The 19,015-nt window shown below is 38.8% G+C and overlaps 3 protein-coding genes across 3 annotated transcripts; 2 read left to right on the top strand and 1 right to left on the bottom strand.

Annotated features, from left to right (window-relative positions):
• Positions 1–43: 43 nt before the first annotated feature.
• Positions 44–7,965, bottom strand: mrs2 (magnesium transporter MRS2). Its single transcript, XM_079468745.1, has 11 exons — positions 7,460–7,965; positions 7,314–7,387; positions 7,195–7,231; positions 6,978–7,090; positions 2,200–2,373; positions 1,895–2,025; positions 1,482–1,598; positions 1,087–1,239; positions 774–891; positions 568–681; positions 44–438 (listed from the first exon to the last, which is right to left on the bottom strand). Exons 1-11 carry the CDS (start codon positions 7,626–7,628, stop codon positions 367–369), a joined length of 1,272 nt encoding a protein of 423 aa, XP_079324871.1. The 5' UTR covers positions 7,629–7,965; the 3' UTR covers positions 44–366.
• Positions 7,966–8,843: 878 nt separating this feature from the next.
• On the top strand, positions 8,844–14,330 carry LOC306901372 (lipid scramblase CLPTM1L-like). The gene is made up of 17 exons (XM_079469057.1): positions 8,844–9,344; positions 9,457–9,551; positions 9,858–10,041; positions 10,885–11,006; positions 11,311–11,398; positions 11,492–11,609; positions 11,699–11,793; positions 11,876–11,960; positions 12,047–12,150; positions 12,286–12,330; positions 12,402–12,452; positions 12,542–12,624; positions 12,729–12,763; positions 12,861–12,916; positions 12,987–13,031; positions 13,766–13,881; positions 14,180–14,330. The coding sequence occupies exons 1-17, from the start codon at positions 9,144–9,146 to the stop codon at positions 14,262–14,264; spliced, it is 1,608 nt and encodes a 535-aa protein (XP_079325183.1). The 5' UTR covers positions 8,844–9,143; the 3' UTR covers positions 14,265–14,330.
• A 2,518-nt stretch (positions 14,331–16,848) lies between these two features.
• Positions 16,849–19,013, top strand: LOC306901673 (prostate stem cell antigen-like). The gene is made up of 3 exons (XM_079469617.1): positions 16,849–17,092; positions 17,441–17,557; positions 18,276–19,013. Exons 1-3 carry the CDS (start codon positions 17,044–17,046, stop codon positions 18,491–18,493), a joined length of 384 nt encoding a protein of 127 aa, XP_079325743.1. The 5' UTR covers positions 16,849–17,043; the 3' UTR covers positions 18,494–19,013.
• The last annotated feature ends 2 nt before the right edge of the window (positions 19,014–19,015 follow it).

Below are 19,015 nucleotides of genomic sequence, written 5' to 3'. Positions count from 1 at the left end.
ATTTATGCTTCAAAACATCAAATGTAATAGTCCACGAATCAATAATTGTATGTAAATGTTTTATTCAAGTTATATATTCACGATCATCTGTGCCTGTTCAGTATAAGCAGGTCAGATAATATTGCTCTTTGAAAGATGTCACACGCGTTGCAGTCAATTAAAGGTACATGTGCTGTTCTTTATCATATCACATTATATACATAGGTTTCCACAGAAGGCACCTTAGGTCAAATTCAGCATAGCAAAATATAACAGGTCTACATTACATGATGTTGGGTGCCAGAAATATTAAGAAATGCAGCACACAAACAGAGAGAGACGAGGAGGGAGAAATACAACTATATAGGAAAAGCATCAGTAACAGTATCATCTTATTCCTGGTTTAATATCGGTCGCTTTTAATGAGCTTATTTGGTTTTTCCTCCAAACAGGTGGGATCTGTAAAAAAATATATCTATGAATATAACACTATTTACAACAAGGCTGGATCTCCTTAACTTATGTCAACAGAAAAGGTAAAATCAACACTTTAATGGAAGAGATGTAAACAGAGTGAGCTCCACATACTGGTGGTGGAGAGCTGGGTTCTAAATGTCTGCCGAGGAAAGAGAGAAGTCTTCTCCAGATAAGTCCACTGCCAAGGAACATCAACCCAGTCACCAACCAAAACACACGGGGGTCCTACACACAAAAACATAGAATCACCTTTGGTCAATAAAAAAAAGATTTTCTAAACCAGATGTGTGTTGGGGTCATTGGAATGATACACCAACCTCTTCAAATGAAGACTCCAGATTCATGCCAAAGGCCACACCCATCAGGCCAAATAAGGAGAGAGAGAAGGTTCCCATGGTGAGCTGGAGATTCAGTCGCATCATGACATTCCGGTGGCTTCAAACAATTAAAAATACTTAAATACATGTAAATGACATACGAGGTGAAATGCATACCCTCCCTTCCTAGGTTTCTAGTGCAAGTATGATGTAGCATGAAAAGTAGCTAAAATATTAAAGTATAAGTCCGGTCTAATTTAAAGCTGGTATAATATAATGATTAACTTGAAAAGGAAGTGTTTTCTGCTGCTACCTATCCAGGTTAATGAAGATGACACTTTCAGAGTCATCGATGAGGTCCTTCAGCTCTCGCGCTTTGTTGACGAGCTCCTCGGCCTGCATAAAGTAATTCTCCAGCAGCAACTCCATCTCTTCTGCATGATCTATACCCAGACTACTCTCCTCCCTGACTCCAATGTAAACATGCACAGAACAGACACACACACATTGATCACAAACAGATAAAGAAGCCACCCTTACACCAATGATCACATGTGTACACTGACATCAAGAATATTTGTGTACATTTAAACAATAAGATTACATCTTGAAACTTAACAGCTGTGTTCAGGATTTTCAATGTGACACTGGCCACAGCCAAACAATAACTGAGCTGAACATAACTAGAAGTAGGAAAGTTTCACATACAGTACTCGCGGATCGGTCCACTTGGTTAGACAGAGTTCATCTATTAGTTCATCCTCGTCCAGGATTTTGAGAAGACTGTCCTTGAACACTTTAATGTCCGTCTCCAGCTCTGACAGGCTGCGGAGGGGTTAAAACTGTTTATTTTCCTCTCAAAAGACAATTAAGGTCACATTTCAACCAAAACTCAGTTTAAGTTCGAATTTCTGAAGATTAAACAGAGCATAAAAAAACTGAGCTACATATTTACAAATCTATACTGTAAACTATTTGGTTGAGAGTTGTGCTTTTATAATTTGGTTTGTACAGAGTTATGCCCAGGTGTGATGCTCATTCCAGTCGTGCAAGTTTGGAACATAAGGGTGAGTAAACGACGACAAAAAGTTTTGGGTAAACAATGCCTTTAATGCACTCACCTTTTCCTGTTAAGCAGGAGCATGTGCAGTTTGCTGCGGTCAGCAGAGAGGAGCTTAGGGTCCACCAATGATTCCAGACAATCCAGAATCTGAGGCTGAACCTTATTCAGACTGGCCTGCAGTACATTTACCTGTGCCAAATCACATGTTTGCCCATATAAACATGCCACAAAACATGATTTAACAACAATGTGGAAAATCAAACTAACCCAGAACATACTCAGATATCAATAAACACTATTTTGTTATGGGAAATAAAATGCACAATAGGCAGATTTTAATATATTGAAGGTTTTTTTCCTCACTCTGTGTTGCAGAATAGCTTCCAAAGCCCTGAATTCAAAGGGAAGCGAGTAAGTGGCCAAATTTCCATCTCCTGCCAACTGCGGCCCAAGTTCCAACACCAGCCAGTTCTCCAGACCCAACCCACGGAAATCCAGCACCAGTAAACACTCCGGGGTAACCACTGCCTTGAGAGACTAAAATGAGAAAGAAAATCCCATTTTTATACGACTTTCATTTAAATGTCAGCAATTCACAGACTAGAAGACTTTTCAAACAGAATGTTTGACACGGTGTTTGAAGATGACATACTATTGAAAACATGCATTGAGGCAGGACATTTCAAAGATGATTTTACCGAACAAACTTCACGAATTAAGAATATCTTTGGAACATCATAATAATAAAACGCCATAATAACACATGACCATACCTCCATACGTATGATGACGGCATTGTTTCAAGCTGTAATACTTGTAATAAAACGCCATAATAACACATGACCATACCTCCATACGTATGATGACGGCATTGTTTCGAGCTGTAATACTTGTAATAAAACGCCATAATAACACATGACCATACCTCCATACGTATGATGACGGCATTGTTTCGAGCTGTAATACTTGTAATAAAACGCCATAATAACACATGACCATACCTCCATATGTATGATGACGGCATTGTTTCGAGCTGTAATACTTGTAATAAAACGCCATAATAACACATGACCATACCTCCATATGTATGATGACGGCATTGTTTCGAGCTGTAATACAACGCCATAATAACACATGACCATACCTCCATACGTATGATGACGGCATTGTTTCGAGCTGTAATACTTGTAATAAAACGCCATAATAACACATGACCATACCTCCATACGTATGATGACGGCATTGTTTCGAGCTGTAATACTTGTAATAAAACGCCATAATAACACATGACCATACCTCCATATGTATGATGACGGCATTGTTTCGAGCTGTAATACAACGCCATAATAACACATGACCATACCTCCATACGTATGATGACGGCATTGTTTCGAGCTGTAATACTTGTAATAAAACGCCATAATAACACATGACCATACCTCCATATGTATGATGACGGCATTGTTTCGAGCTGTAATACAACGCCATAATAACACATGACCATACCTCCATATGTATGATGACGGCATTGTTTCGAGCTGTAATACAACGCCATAATAACACATGACCATACCTCCATACGTATGATGACGGCATTGTTTCGTGCTGTAATACTTGTAATAAAACGCCATAATAACACATGACCATACCTCCATACGTATGATGACGGCATTGTTTCGAGCTGTAATACTTGTAATAAAACGCCATAATAACACATGACCGTACCTCCATATGTATGATGACGGCATTGTTTCGAGCTGTAATACTGGTAATAAAACGCCATAATAACACATGACCATACCTCCATACGTATGAACTACGGCATTGTTTCGAGCTGTAATACTTGTAATAAAACGCCATAATAACACATGACCGTACCTCCATATGTATGATGACGGCATTGTTTCGAGCTGTAATACAACGCCATAATAACACATGACCATACCTCCATATGTATGATGACGGCATTGTTTCGAGCTGTAATACAACGCCATAATAACACATGACCATACCTCCATACGTATGATGACGGCATTGTTTCGAGCTGTAATACTTGTAATAAAACGCCATAATAACACATGACCATACCTCCATACGTATGATGACGGCATTGTTTCGAGCTGTAATACTTGTAATAAAACGCCATAATAACACATGACCATACCTCCATACGTATGATGACGGCATTGTTTCGAGCTGTAATACTTGTAATAAAACGCCATAATAACACATGACCATACCTCCATACGTATGATGACGGCATTGTTTCGAGCTGTAATACTTGTAATAAAACGCCATAATAACACATGACCATACCTCCATATGTATGATGACGGCATTGTTTCGAGCTGTAATACAACGCCATAATAACACATGACCATACCTCCATATGTATGATGACGGCATTGTTTCGAGCTGTAATACAACGCCATAATAACACATGACCATACCTCCATACGTATGATGACGGCATTGTTTCGAGCTGTAATACTTGTAATAAAACGCCATAATAACACATGACCATACCTCCATACGTATGATGACGGCATTGTTTCGAGCTGTAATACTTGTAATAAAACGCCATAATAACACATGACCATACCTCCATACGTATGATGACGGCATTGTTTCAAGCTGTAATACTTGTAATAAAACGCCATAATAACACATGACCATACCTCCATACGTATGATGACGGCATTGTTTCGAGCTGTAATACTTGTAATAAAACGCCATAATAACACATGACCATACCTCCATACGTATGATGACGGCATTGTTTCGAGCTGTAATACTTGTAATAAAACGCCATAATAACACATGACCATACCTCCATACGTATGATGACGGCATTGTTTCGAGCTGTAATACTTGTAATAAAACGCCATAATAACACATGACCGTACCTCCATATGTATGATGACGGCATTGTTTCGAGCTGTAATACTGGTAATAAAACGCCATAATAACACATGACCGTACCTCCATATGTATGATGACGGCATTGTTTCGAGCTGTAATACTGGTAATAAAACGCCATAATAACACATGACCATACCTCCATACGTATGATGACGGCATTGTTTCGAGCTGTAATACTTGTAATAAAACGCCATAATAACACATGACCGTACCTCCATATGTATGATGACGGCATTGTTTCGAGCTGTAATACTTGTAATAAAACGCCATAATAACACATGACCATACCTCCATACGTATGATGACGGCATTGTTTCGAGCTGTAATACTGGTAATAAAACGCCATAATAACACATGACCATACCTCCATACGTATGATGACGGCATTGTTTCGAGCTGTAATACTTGTAATAAAACGCCATAATAACACATGACCGTACCTCCATATGTATGATGACGGCATTGTTTCGAGCTGTAATACAACGCCATAATAACACATGACCATACCTCCATACGTATGATGACGGCATTGTTTCGAGCTGTAATACTTGTAATAAAACGCCATAATAACACATGACCATACCTCCATACGTATGATGACGGCATTGTTTCGAGCTGTAATACTTGTAATAAAATGCCATAATAACACATGACCATACCTCCATACGTATGATGACGGCATTGTTTCGAGCTGTAATACTTGTAATAAAACGGCATAATAACACATGACCATACCTCCATACGTATGATGACGGCATTGTTTCGAGCTGTAATACTTGTAATAAAATGCCATAATAACACATGACCATACCTCCTTTCGTATGATGACGGCATTGTTTCGAGCTGTAATACTTGTAATAAAACGCCATAATAACACATGACCATACCTCCATACGTATGATGACGGCATTGTTTCGAGCTGTAATACTTGTAATAAAACGCCATAATAACACATGACCATACCTCCATATGTATGATGACGGCATTGTTTCGAGCTGTAATACAACGCCATAATAACACATGACCATACCTCCATACGTATGATGACGGCATTGTTTCGAGCTGTAATACTTGTAATAAAACGCCATAATAACACATGACCATACCTCCATATGTATGATGACGGCATTGTTTCGAGCTGTAATACAACGCCATAATAACACATGACCATACCTCCATATGTATGATGACGGCATTGTTTCGAGCTGTAATACAACGCCATAATAACACATGACCATACCTCCATACGTATGATGACGGCATTGTTTCGAGCTGTAATACTTGTAATAAAACGCCATAATAACACATGACCATACCTCCATACGTATGATGACGGCATTGTTTCGAGCTGTAATACTTGTAATAAAACGCCATAATAACACATGACCATACCTCCATACGTATGATGACGGCATTGTTTCAAGCTGTAATACTTGTAATAAAACGCCATAATAACACATGACCATACCTCCATACGTATGATGACGGCATTGTTTCGAGCTGTAATACTTGTAATAAAACGCCATAATAACACATGACCATACCTCCATACGTATGATGACGGCATTGTTTCGAGCTGTAATACTTGTAATAAAACGCCATAATAACACATGACCGTACCTCCATATGTATGATGACGGCATTGTTTCGAGCTGTAATACAACGCCATAATAACACATGACCATACCTCCATACGTATGATGACGGCATTGTTTCGAGCTGTAATACTTGTAATAAAATGCCATAATAACACATGACCATACCTCCATACGTATGATGACGGCATTGTTTCGAGCTGTAATACTTGTAATAAAATGCCATAATAACACATGACCATACCTCCATACGTATGATGACGGCATTGTTTCGAGCTGTAATACTTGTAATAAAACGCCATAATAACACATGACCATACCTCCATACGTATGATGACGGCATTGTTTCGAGCTGTAATACTTGTAATAAAACGCCATAATAACACATGACCATACCTCCATACGTATGATGACGGCATTGTTTCGAGCTGTAATACTTGTAATAAAACGCCATAATAACACATGACCATACCTCCATACGTATGATGACGGCATTGTTTCGAGCTGTAATACTTGTAATAAAACGCCATAATAACACATGACCATACCTCCATACGTATGATGACGGCATTGTTTCGAGCTGTAATACTTGTAATAAAACGCCATAATAACACATGACCATACCTCCATACGTATGATGACGGCATTGTTTCGAGCTGTAATACTTGTCAAGTGCTGGAACCTCAGATCTCTTGCCTGCAAACCAAGCTCTTGATACAACTCTGTCTTCTTCTTTTCTAGAGCACAGAATGACACATTTAAGTGACATCTCACCTAAAACAACAGAAGATTCCAGCACATTACAGGACCATACTGTGTGTGTAAACTGCATCCATCTCACCAAATGAAGTCACATTTCCATCTTGCTCGAACTTCATCTGTTGAATAGGAAAGATAATTAATAAAGTCAATAAACGACCTTATAGCTTATATAGGGGTACGTGTACATGTTTTCCTTACCACAACAAATACAGGGGCAACGCTAGATAGGGCTGCCTGGGATGCATCTGTAACTCTTCGGCGATATGAGACGGCTGGCAACAGAAACAAATGTGTTACTCCATTTATTCAGCACCAGTTTTGTGAAACAACAGACATGGTCGTACATTGTGTCTGAGCTCTCAGCAGTAGAGCGCTGTTTTGTGACCGGACACACGTTGACGTAAGATGACGTCTGAAAGGTGATCTCGAGCACTTCACAGATCTCCACGTCCAGCACTTTGCCGAAAGTGTCCTGACACTCACTCGACACGCAAACCTCAAACATGGCTCCATGCTTTAAGAGTCGCAGTTAAAAGTTCATTTCTCCTCCAGGACACCTCGGCGAGGTTTCCGTGTCAATGAAACGCCATGAGCGAGAGCGTCAGACCAGCTTGAGATTAAGCCGCGAGAAAACCAGATGATGCTAATAATTATGTACTAACTAAGAAAGCTCATAAAATAGCTCAAAATGGATGTCCTTAGCTATACTGCCTACACATTATGGTTTCTATTCTACTATACTATTATTTCTGCTCGTCTGTACTTTATAAACATGCGCGTCGGTGACTTTAACTGCTGTTGCTGCTGCAGTCACTACACTGCAAATGTTTTCGGAAGCAAATGATGACGTGAGCACCAAGCACGCGCTCTGCTGTTCTCCCTCCGACGGTGAGTCGTCACTGTTGCTTATTGTATTTTGCAAACATGTCTGCCTTTTGAAAATTGTAAGTTAATATTGTTTGTTCAACAACTATTTGTTTGTAAAATTGAATTCAATAAAAAAATATAAATAAATAAATAATAATTCTCCCTCCGCCGGTTGGACACGCTCTCGCGTGACGTCACCACGCCGCACTTAAAGGCGCAGGCTAACGTCATAAAGATGTGTTTCTTTTGCAGTAAAATAAGAACGCGTAAGAAGAAGCATTAGGACATAACTGATCTTAAATGTGAACTTTAGTCGTCAAAGTCCACGCTTTATATTTTATATATACATTTTCGGATTTTGCTAACAATCAATCTTAACTAGTTGATGACTGTAACGACCGTAAAATATTCAATTTTGCGTTAAATCGTTTATTCATGTGACATTTATTTCTAATACTCACAGCAAAACCGCGAGTTTTAAAAAATCGAATTAACTCTCACGGTGTATATAATCCACACTTTGAGGGAGTGGATTATATATACACTGTGAGTGTTAATTTGACATCCTTGAACACTTGTGATTTTACTGTGTTGTTTCTAATTTATGCATTTTGTCTTTATTCGCATTTCGTTAACATTCATTGATTTTCAACAGGTGTGTCAAGGTTTTGACACAGAGACCTCGAACCCAGACTCTCCCGAATAAACAAACGTATAAAAAGATGTACCGTTCAGTTCTTGAAGGGCATTTTAACATATTCGCCAATACCTCCCAACTGTTAATGCATAAATATTACATAAGGACCATGCTTGATCTGCACCTATTCTTGAACATAAATAGACGCTAGCGCAGGGTGTAATAGTGACCACTAGGGGGCGCTCCCAGCGTGCATCCCACTCAAATCTACCCACAGCTATAGAACTGGAGATGCTGAAATCGTTCGTTCGTCTTTACATCTCCTTTCGAGTGCATTAGCATCGCTACGGCCATTGATACATAGATATATTCGCTCCGTTTGGTGCTCTGCGTGTGATGCTTGCGGCGCCTGGAAAAACGCACCGCGTCCTTTACAGAAATGAATGAACGAGGCAAGTGATGCTGCGCGCTGACAGCCGGGGGTATTTCTAAAGCTTTTGTTACAAGAACGATTCGGAGTCAAGATGTTCCCGTCGTGCTATTCTAAGCCCAAGAATGGGTCTCAGTTTAAGATGTCTTACACCAAAGTGATTTTTGGTGTGCTGGTGGTGTACGTCCTCCATACGTGTTGGGCCACGTACGGCTTCATTCACACCAAACCCTGTGACAGCTCCAGAGGAGACAGCTGCGTTACATCTTATCTCACCATCAAACCTCGACTCCAGGTGAGCCACACTCCTCAGACTGTTAAATAAATGGGATTCAAGTATTTGGAGAGTATTGTTACAGTCATTGCGTGTAATATGATCATGTGTTTTTTTCATGTGAAATTTAAAGCTCAGCATCTATTCCGCCCTGGATCCAAATGATGAGTCCGTATACAACCTTCTGTTCAAAGTCGACAGATTGGACATTAACACTAGGTTTGACAGGTAAGCTGATCTTTGTTGTGGTTTGTTGCGACCATTTGAAGGGTCAGATGCGTAAATAAAATGTGTTTATTCGACCTGTGCTTTGCATCATTTGTTGGTTTTACTTTGACATTTTCCCAAAGACCTTCATACACAGAAATCAGATTGATATATATATATATATAAATACACACATGCCATACAGAGCAATATATCATATTTATGAATGAGGTTTCATTTTTCACACAGTACATTGTGTCTCTGAAGTATTGTTTGGTTGCTCAAACTGCTGTTTAATTCATTTTTTTCATTGTGACATTATCAAAGAAAGGTGAGTGTCACCCTTCCTGTGGGGACTCATAATAACGGGACACTCCATGCAATCGTGTTTATACACAAGAGCGGAGTGACACCCTGGAAAGACAACAGACATGTGCGGCTTGCGGCTCGTCTCACCTCTCAGATGATCCCTCTTCAGCTGGAGACCACCACGACCAAACAGACCCAAGAGGTACTGTGACACTCCTTCAGTCTCTTATCATCACTGTGTCCGAAACATTTAAATCAATCCGTATAAGTCACGCTTCTCTTCCTGATGGACGCATGGCTAAACTGAATGCCTGTGTCAGAAGATTTCGACTAAATTACTAATAATTGCCTTCTCGTGTTGTAACAAAATAAATGTGTTTACAGGATTTACCGTGATTTGTGTACATAGACAAACACAGTTTGTTCTAATGTTATACATTTAAAACAATGTGAGTTTTGTATGTATTGTTAAGATTAGATTGCACGTGTTAGTGAGTTCAGATGCAAAAGCCTTTATGTGCCATCACAAACTTTCTTCTAAGATTAGGCTCCTATAATAATACTCAGTTATTTCACTTGAAAGGGACTGAAAAGAGTGAAATTAGAGTGAAATTACTCAACCGAAACACACAAACCTGATAAAATGCTCTTTTTAGAAGAATATTTCCGAAGGCACTTAGAGGCTTTTGCATTTGAACCCTTCAAATTTTGTACAAAAAAATGGCCCGGTATCATAGACAACTCTTAGCCTATACCTAACCCTTAGTTAATTTAGGCTATTTAAATTGCTTTGGTAGAAATACGTTAGAAAAAAATCATAACTGATGTGCATCTTAAGTCAAAACAATGGCACTGACATATTTTACAAAATGTCCAGGCAAGTTATTTTCATTTCATCAAAAATCATTTCAGTCTGGGAGCTGTCTTAAGCCTTGTCTTTGAAACCGAGGCAATATGTTCTAGACAAGTCTCCACATCTGCCTTTATTGTGCACCGTGTTTAAGTTTTACATGTGGATTTCTGGTTCTGTTTTTAATATGTTAAGAAAAAAGAAGAGCACCAGCTTGTTTTATACTGGAAATCATGTCTTAGACTGAACATAATGAACGAGGATTTCATCTTCAGCGATGCTGGGGTTCCTAGCGACCTGCGGCGCTATATGAAAATGTGAGTTGTTAAACCAGGTTGCGAAACTAGGTTGTGCATCTTATATTAATATTTTTTTGGCTCTGTGGTTTGGGGGAATTGTAACAACTGTAGAAATGAAATACAAAATGGTGTGACCAAATTACTTTGTGTTCTTGATATTCCTATAATAATAATAATAATAATAACATAATAATGTTTTAGATGCGCAGCGGCATGCGAGTAAACTGGGTTAAAATACATTGTTATACATCATATTATTATTCATTTCATTTTTTATTATTTATTCAATCACGAATTTCATTTTCATTATTTCTTTCCTCAGAATTGAAGATGGAAAAAGAGAAAAAAAGAAATTGTATCTGCCTCTACTACTGGTCGATGAACTGAGGAGCCGATTAAAAGACTTAATCGTACGTAAAACATTTTTGTGTGATGGTTTAGAGTTGCTGTATAAAATGTTAATACGCGTTTAATCTCTGAACGAACGTGTTATAATCATACAGGAGATAAACAGGACCACAAAAGAGGTGCCGCTGACCGTATCATATGACACTATCACCTTACGCAAATTCAGAATATGGATCCACATTCAGGCAGTCATCTATTCACTCAAACATTTTGGTGAGTGACATATAGCAGCATGCGTAGACATAATGTTTAATTTAGTGTAAATACACTTTTAATGTTTTACACACTTATTTCTCGTGTAGGATTTTCAGAGCGGAGCCTGGATGAAATCAAAGCCATGTTTGTTGAGAGCGGTCTGCATGTCTTGGCTCTGTCCGTCCTCGTTCCTGCCTTCCATGTAAAATCCGATGTACTTACTCTTTTTGAATGCGTGCTTGTGTATAAATGACATCGCACTGACGAAATAATTGATTTTGCAGCTCTCGTTTGAAGTCTTTGCCTTTAAGAATGACATAAGCTTCTGGAGAGAAAGGAAGAGCTTAGCAGGCCTTTCCAGGAGATCAGGTACACACATATATGCCGATGATAAGACCAGTCCATAATACAAAGCCTGGCTATATCTTCTCTTTATTTTCTCTGTATGTCTGCAGTGCTGTGGAGATGTTTTAGCACCATCGTCATTTTCCTCCATCTACTAGAAGAGCAATCTAGCTGGTTAATTCTGCTCCCCACTGGGATAGCAGCTCTGATTGAGGTACAAAAATAGATGTACTCAATTTAGACAGGCGGCATTTCTTTTCTTATGAAGCTAAGGCTAATGTACATTTTGATTTAGAAAGTTAATATATATTAGCATTTGTAATAACCCTATTCCGTCTTCAATTTGCAGCTATGGAAAGTGAATAAGGTCATAGCACTTTCAACAAAATTTCATGTAAGTTTGCATTATTCATTACACAGTATGTTTAAACATTATTTACTCATTCTACATTTTTTTATTTCAAGGATGAAAGACTGGATGATTTCGAGCGAGCAACGGGAGAGTATGATTCCAAGGTACGATGCATCGCTTTGATGCACTTAAATCCTTGTTTTTCTGTACCATTTGAGGTGTTGTAGCGAGACCTTTTCCTTCATTTTTACAGGCTATGAAATTCTTGTCATATCTGATGTACCCGCTGTGTATCAGTGGCGCAATATACTCTTATTTATATCTCCAAAATAAAAGGTAACAGTTTTCTTTGATGGACATTTGTCTGTTCGTTTGTTTATGTTTCTCATTTGATATAATTACATAAATGCACTTTCTTTTATATTGTATGTTCTCAATAGTTGGTACTCTTGGATAACCAATGGCCTTATCAGTGGTAAGAGCTTTATAAAATTGTAGCTAATAATACAAATATTGCGTAACTACTCGACTTAGAAAGTCAACATAATAGTCTTTTCCCTTTAAATATTAAGGTGTTTATGCGTTTGGATTTCTGTCGATGGTTCCTCAGCTGTTCATCAATTACAAGGTTTGTTTATAATACGCCTCATCTGTATATTGTTTAATTTCATTGATGTGTACTTTACTTTTCTCCACAGTTAAAATCAGTGGCTCATCTGCAGATGACCACTCTAATGTATAAGGTATGTTATTGAATGCATAAGCGGCGCTACGAATGAGAAATAAATTCCCTCTTTTATCGTTTGATAAAAAGAATGAAAAAACTATCAAATCGTACTTTCTAAACTGTTGCCAGATTCTGTATGTTCTACATATTTCTGTTTCATCATTACCATTATTTGGTCTCAATGTTTCATTGTATTTCATATCTAACAGTTTCAGCGGCAACAACATAAACAAACGTTTTGTGGCCCGAGCTTAACTTCCGTTAGACCTCTGCGAAGAATCAATAACTCTTGAGTGGTTTTTATTTAATTGAATCCAATGAATATACAATCAAATATGAATATAAATGAATGAGAAAGTAAATTGCTATATTATAACCAAACACAGACCGGAAGTTAACTTTGGGCCAGGCACGTGCGTCCGAAGAAACCATCTATAAAGAGACTTATTACAAATCAAACACTACATACAACCATACCACACACTTAAATGCTGTCCTTCTGAAACCTTGAGGTTTCAAATGTGCTGTTTTTCAGAATAACTGAGCTTTTTCAATGACTGCATACTGTGTTGTCAAATTGAACAAGCACTTTTTATTGCTTAGACATTTGCATAACTCAGTGACAAACATGAAGGATAACTAAAGAATGATTTGACGAAAAGCATGTATGTACAAAATTAGGAGATACAGGTTTCAGAAGGACATCAGTGAAATTGTTATATTTATATTTTGTGTTTTTTTTATGGTCAGGGCTTGAACACGTTCATCAGTGATGTGTTCAGTGGAATAATCACTACTCCTGGACCCCATCAGCTGGCCTGTTTTAGAGATGATGTGGTCTTTCTCATCTACCTCTATCAGCGCAGGTGGGCAACGCATACATGTACACTTGTACAGTGCCTGTACATGGCATAGAAAGAATTGAGAATAGAAAGAAATTTATCGTTGGTTATAATGAATGGGCAGATAGTAGCAGGACTTTTCACATCAGTCACCCTCACTTGTCATTTCAACATTTTGTAGTTCATGAAGCATTACACGTACCTTAAGGGTGACTAAAATCCATCATAATTCACACCCATCCGTTTGACCTTGAACCTACAAGCACGTTTTCGGATGCAAATTGTGTTCATTCATTAACACAGTTTATTTGACCGTCTCCAGGATTTATCCTACGGGCAAGTCCAGGTCACGTGATCACGGGTCTGCACACAGGAGGAAACCGAAAGGAAAGTCACACGAGGACTAAGCAGTCGCAACATTCCCGGAGAGCTTGTGCTCTTCATGCATGTGATTCAGGAGAAATGCTGAGAACACTTACGGTTGGCCAAAGCCCTTTACTGTATTCATATAACAATCCTGCCTTATGCTGTACGATTTGACAGAGCTAGGACTCGTACAGTACGTTTTACTGCAGCAACTCACAGCTGACGCAAATAATCTGAGTTTTGGACTAAATCGTGTAATGTGTCATGACTCAGGCATGTCCACCAGACAGTAATATAAGCTCTAACTGAAATTACAGCTACACCCACCAAATGCTATTCACCTCTGTAAGAATGAAATGACAATACCAGTGGTTATTTACGTTACCAACTCAGTATTAGAGGACGTATGAACCCAGATACACTCACCTAAAGGATTATTAGGAACATCTGTTCAATTTCTCATTAACGCAGTTATCTAATCAACCAATCACATGGCAGCTGCTTCAATGCATTTAGGGGTGTGGTCCTGGTCAAGACAATCTCCTGAACTCCAAACTGAATGTCAGAATGAGAAAGAAAGGTGATTTAAGCAATTTTCAGCGTGGCATGGTTGTTGGTGTCAGACGGGCCGGTCTGAGTCACAATCTGCTCAGTTACTGGGATTTTCACGCACAACCATTTCTAGGGTTTACAAAGAATGGTGTGAAAAGGGAAAAACATCCAGTATGGGGGCAGTCCTGTGGGTGAAAATGCCTTGTTGATGCTAGAGGTCAGAGGAGAATGGGTCGACTGATTCAAGCTGATAGAAGAGCAACTTTGACTGAAATATCCACTCGTTACAACCGAGGTATGCAGCAAAGCATTTGTGAAGCCACAACACGCACAACCTTGAGGCGGATGGGCTACAACAGCAGAAGACCCCACCGGGTACCACTCATCTCCACTACAAATAGGAAAAAGAGGCTACAATTTGCACGAGCTCACCAAAATTGGACAGTTGAAGACTGGAAAAATGTGGCCTGGTCTGATGAGTCTCGATTTCTGTTGAGACATTCAGATGGTAGAGTCAGAATTTGGCGTAAACAGAATGAGAACATGGATCCATCATGCCTTCTTACCACTGTGCAGGCTGGTGGTGGTGGTGTAATGGTGTGGGGGATGTTTTCTTGGCACACTATAGGCCCCTTAGTGCCAATTTGGCATCGTTTAAATGCCACGGCCTACCTGAGCATTGTTTCTGACCATGTCCATCCCTTTATGACCACCATGTGCCCATCCTCTGATGGCTACTTCCAGCAGGATAATGCACCATATCACAAAGCTCGAATCATTTCAAATTGGTTTCTTGAACAGGACAATTAGTTCACTGTACTAAAATGGCCCCCACCGTCACCAGATCTTAATCCAATAGAGCATCTTTGGGATGTGGTGGAACGGGGGCTTCGTGCCCCGGATGTGCATCCCACAAATCTCATCAACTGCAAGATGCCATCCTATCAATATGGGCCAACGTTTCTAAAGAATACTTTCAGTACCTTGTTGAATCAATGCCACGCAGAATTAAGGCAGTTCTGAAGGCGAAAGGGGGTCAATATTAGTATTAGTGTGGTGTTCCTAATAATCCTTTAGGTGAGTGTATATTTATAATGATCAGCCCAGGATTTAGACTTGAGCCTTTTTTTGCAGATAAATTTGCCACGTGCAGAGTTCAACGTACTTTTGCTGCTTTGCATTGGTTGAACCACTTTGTATGCAGACGATTTTGCATAAGTCACATGTATTCAGCAGCAGTATGAACTTTCAGGAAATGTATTTGGGTGCTGATGTGATTGCTGATATGGCTTCAGGTTATGATATTTATTGCTGACCCTGTCTGTGAAACCCAGATGTCTGAGCAAAGTTCAATTTCAAGCATGAATTTCAGTATAATTTTATTCTTAAAATAGCATTACTCAGTCAATCGATGTATTTTCACAAAATGTTCTTTCCATTATGCTGGATGTTTTATGTACAAAACCGTTTGTACAAAAGCTGGGTTTTCACAGGCAGGGTTATGATTATAATTTTGTCATGTGCGTTATTTGGTGTTGTTTATTATGAAAGTATTAAATCCTATACTATCAGAATTGGCTGAATGTCAAATTCGTGGTTTTGTAAAAATGTATATAATGCGTATGTACTGTATATAACTTGGCTATGTGTTTGAAATACAGTTTCATTTATCTGAAATACTTTTAAATAAAGTTTGACATCTGTTTGACTTCTGGGTACGCTTTTCTCCCCTACTTCTTACAAAACCAAGCAAACAAAAAAAAAGGGACGGAACCGATAACATCTTTGTTTTAAAGTTACACCTATTAGAGGAAGCAGCCAGACCGGTTTGGAGGGAAGCACTTGAATAGCTCAGGAATGTGAGATATACTGGCTTGTGATGGCAACATCAAACAAAAAAACACATACTATTCATATACTAGAGCAATACAATCAAACCATTACATATATTTAATCAAAATAAATAAAGGTGGCACTGATCATTTCAATGACATCACAGACTGATTTGATTCAACAATATGTCTCAGTTGTTAAAAACAGAAGACGTCACCGTCCGTCAACACAATGTCAGTGTTTGTTATGATAGAATGCGGTTGCATTGTGACACAAGGCCAAAAGCGTGAGGACACATCAGCAGTGTTTGCATGTGCCAAGCAGCAAAAGTGAAAGAATGTCTGCTGGGTGGATCTCTGGAGACACACTGAGTTTCAGTCAGAGATAGAAACACCCAGTAGCGACTACGCCACATGCAATCCCTGCTTCTGGAACATGAAGACTCTTTTCAGTCTGCTTCTTATACTACTAACAATACACTCAGGTATGTGTTTTAATAAGAAACTAAACTGTTTTAGATCCGTACATTAGTTGTCTGATATTGATTTTGCGGAGTAAAGAGGATATTTGCAACGGGGTGAAACAGCAATTGTTATGCGTGTGAGAAATAAGAGAGTCTTGAATTAAGCTTTAGTGCTCAAGGATTAGGACAGTACAAATAAATACAAAACTTCTTAAAATACGTTTTAAGCTCAGCTAAGCCTTGCAAGGACGGTCAAGGTTTTAAACTGCGTTTTCTGTAGCATGTATTGAAATGGTATTTAATGAATTGCACGTTATAAATGATATAATTCATCGTGACACTTGTATTTTATGTTTTGCTCTTTGGCAGTAAATACACTGAAGTGTTACGTATGCGGCTCCAAAACATCAAATGACGAATGCAACCAGAACTCAGAGGATTGTCAGGCTCCCTTCGACACCTGCATGACCACTGTAGCCAAACTGGGTGAGCAAATGCTTTACAGGACAATTCAAAACATTAGAAGATATTTCAATCATTGTCTTTGAGGAGATAATGTAGTTTACAGAACTGTAAGCAAACAGGCAAGTGTTTGTCCCCGACATAAGGGTGCCATTGAGTTGACTAGATAAGAGATATCCGCTTATCTTAGTTTCGTTTTGTACTGCTTTACTGCACCTGCCTCCTTTGAATTTCCAGTTTAGCACAATTACTCGAATTCACTGTATTTCATACATAAAGGACAATTGAGTCCATTGTTCCATATGAATGCACAAAGAAATCATTACAGACACTCCTAAATTGTAAAGCAAGCATAACAGATGAGTCATAATCTGCAAACAAGGTGTGTAACCTTATAAAACACCACTGTAAGACATTAACATTATAAAACAAAGTGCTCACAATCTTGTCTCTTCAAACCTGCATGACTTTCTTCTGCAGAACGCAAAACATGATATTTTGAAGAATGTTGGTTACCAAACACCACTGAACGTCATTGACTTCTAATGTATGGACACAAAACCGGGAATGCCGTCGTTCGGTTACAAACATTCCTCAAAATATATGTTGTGATATAAGTCATACAGGTTTGAAATGACGTAAATGATGATAGAACTTTCATTTTGGGTGAACTTTAAGATGCTGGGTCAGTCCACAAAATGTAATCAGAACAGCGTGAAAATAATGTCAAATGTCTTTCTAGGAGCCGTGAAAGGCATTGTGAAGACCTGCTCCAATTCAAAGGTCTGTACAGGAGCTGCATCCATGGCCTCGGTGGACAGTTATGGAAACGGAGTCGAGATCTCCTGCTGCACCAGTCGCCTGTGCAACTACAACGGAGCTGCGAGTATTAAAGCACACCGATGGCTGATGCTCCTGCCCCTGATTCTCTTATCCCTTCTTATCAAACAGCACACATGAGGAGTTGAACACTGCTGGAGGAATGACATCCCATTCTAGACTGAACAACTGCGTTCATATCTTCACCAAAGAGAAACACCGAAGTAACTACTTTGCCACTAATTCTAATCTTGCTTTTCTCAATGACTGCTTCGGTAACAACTAGATGTGTCTTTTTGATAAAACGACAACATAAAACACAAGCTAACATTAAACATATCTTATCCATTTAGATTTGAGATTTTATTGAAAGTCCTTTGAAACGGATGTATTTAAGAACAGACTGTACACATCTGATCCTGTTGGGACTGAGCTAACCAAAGTTAATGTTTACCTGAAAATGTCAGGAATTTGAAACAAGACGTGTACCAAATTTGTTATTTAGTGTTTAAATGACCAAGCTCGGGCATCGACATAATTTAACATTTTAAGATGTCTGTACCTTTAAGCCGTGCTTCCTTGAAATAGAGAACAAAACTTTAAAATGAAGAAAATCTGCACTGTCAATAATATACACTTTGTAAATAATTTGTGTTTTTTATT

Source organism: Barbatula barbatula (genome assembly GCF_947034865.1).
Source record: "Barbatula barbatula genome assembly, chromosome: 12".
Taxonomy (NCBI): domain Eukaryota; kingdom Metazoa; phylum Chordata; class Actinopteri; order Cypriniformes; family Nemacheilidae; genus Barbatula; species Barbatula barbatula.
Note: the sequence above shows the minus strand (reverse complement) of the source record. Positions and strands in the feature narration are given on the sequence as shown.

Bases quoted from the DNA above. Each gene is read 5' to 3' on its own strand.
- mrs2 (XM_079468745.1), bottom strand. From the start codon at position 7,628: ATGGAGCCATGTTTGAGGTTTGCGTGTCGAGTGAGTGTCAGGACACTT. The intron at 7,091-7,194 runs GTGAGATGGATG...TCTGTGCTCTAG, and splicing joins TGGAAATGTGACTTCATTTG to AAAAGAAGAAGACAGAGTTG. The intron at 2,026-2,199 runs GTGAGGAAAAAA...GATTTGGCACAG, and splicing joins AAGCTATTCTGCAACACAGA to GTAAATGTACTGCAGGCCAG.
- LOC306901372 (XM_079469057.1), top strand. From the start codon at position 9,144: ATGTTCCCGTCGTGCTATTCTAAGCCCAAGAATGGGTCTCAGTTTAAG. The intron at 10,042-10,884 runs GTACTGTGACAC...TAATATGTTAAG, and splicing joins CGACCAAACAGACCCAAGAG to AAAAAAGAAGAGCACCAGCT. The intron at 12,625-12,728 runs GTAACAGTTTTC...TGTTCTCAATAG, and splicing joins TTATATCTCCAAAATAAAAG to TTGGTACTCTTGGATAACCA.
- LOC306901673 (XM_079469617.1), top strand. From the start codon at position 17,044: ATGAAGACTCTTTTCAGTCTGCTTCTTATACTACTAACAATACACTCA. The intron at 17,093-17,440 runs GTATGTGTTTTA...GCTCTTTGGCAG, and splicing joins ACTACTAACAATACACTCAG to TAAATACACTGAAGTGTTAC. The intron at 17,558-18,275 runs GTGAGCAAATGC...ATGTCTTTCTAG, and splicing joins GACCACTGTAGCCAAACTGG to GAGCCGTGAAAGGCATTGTG.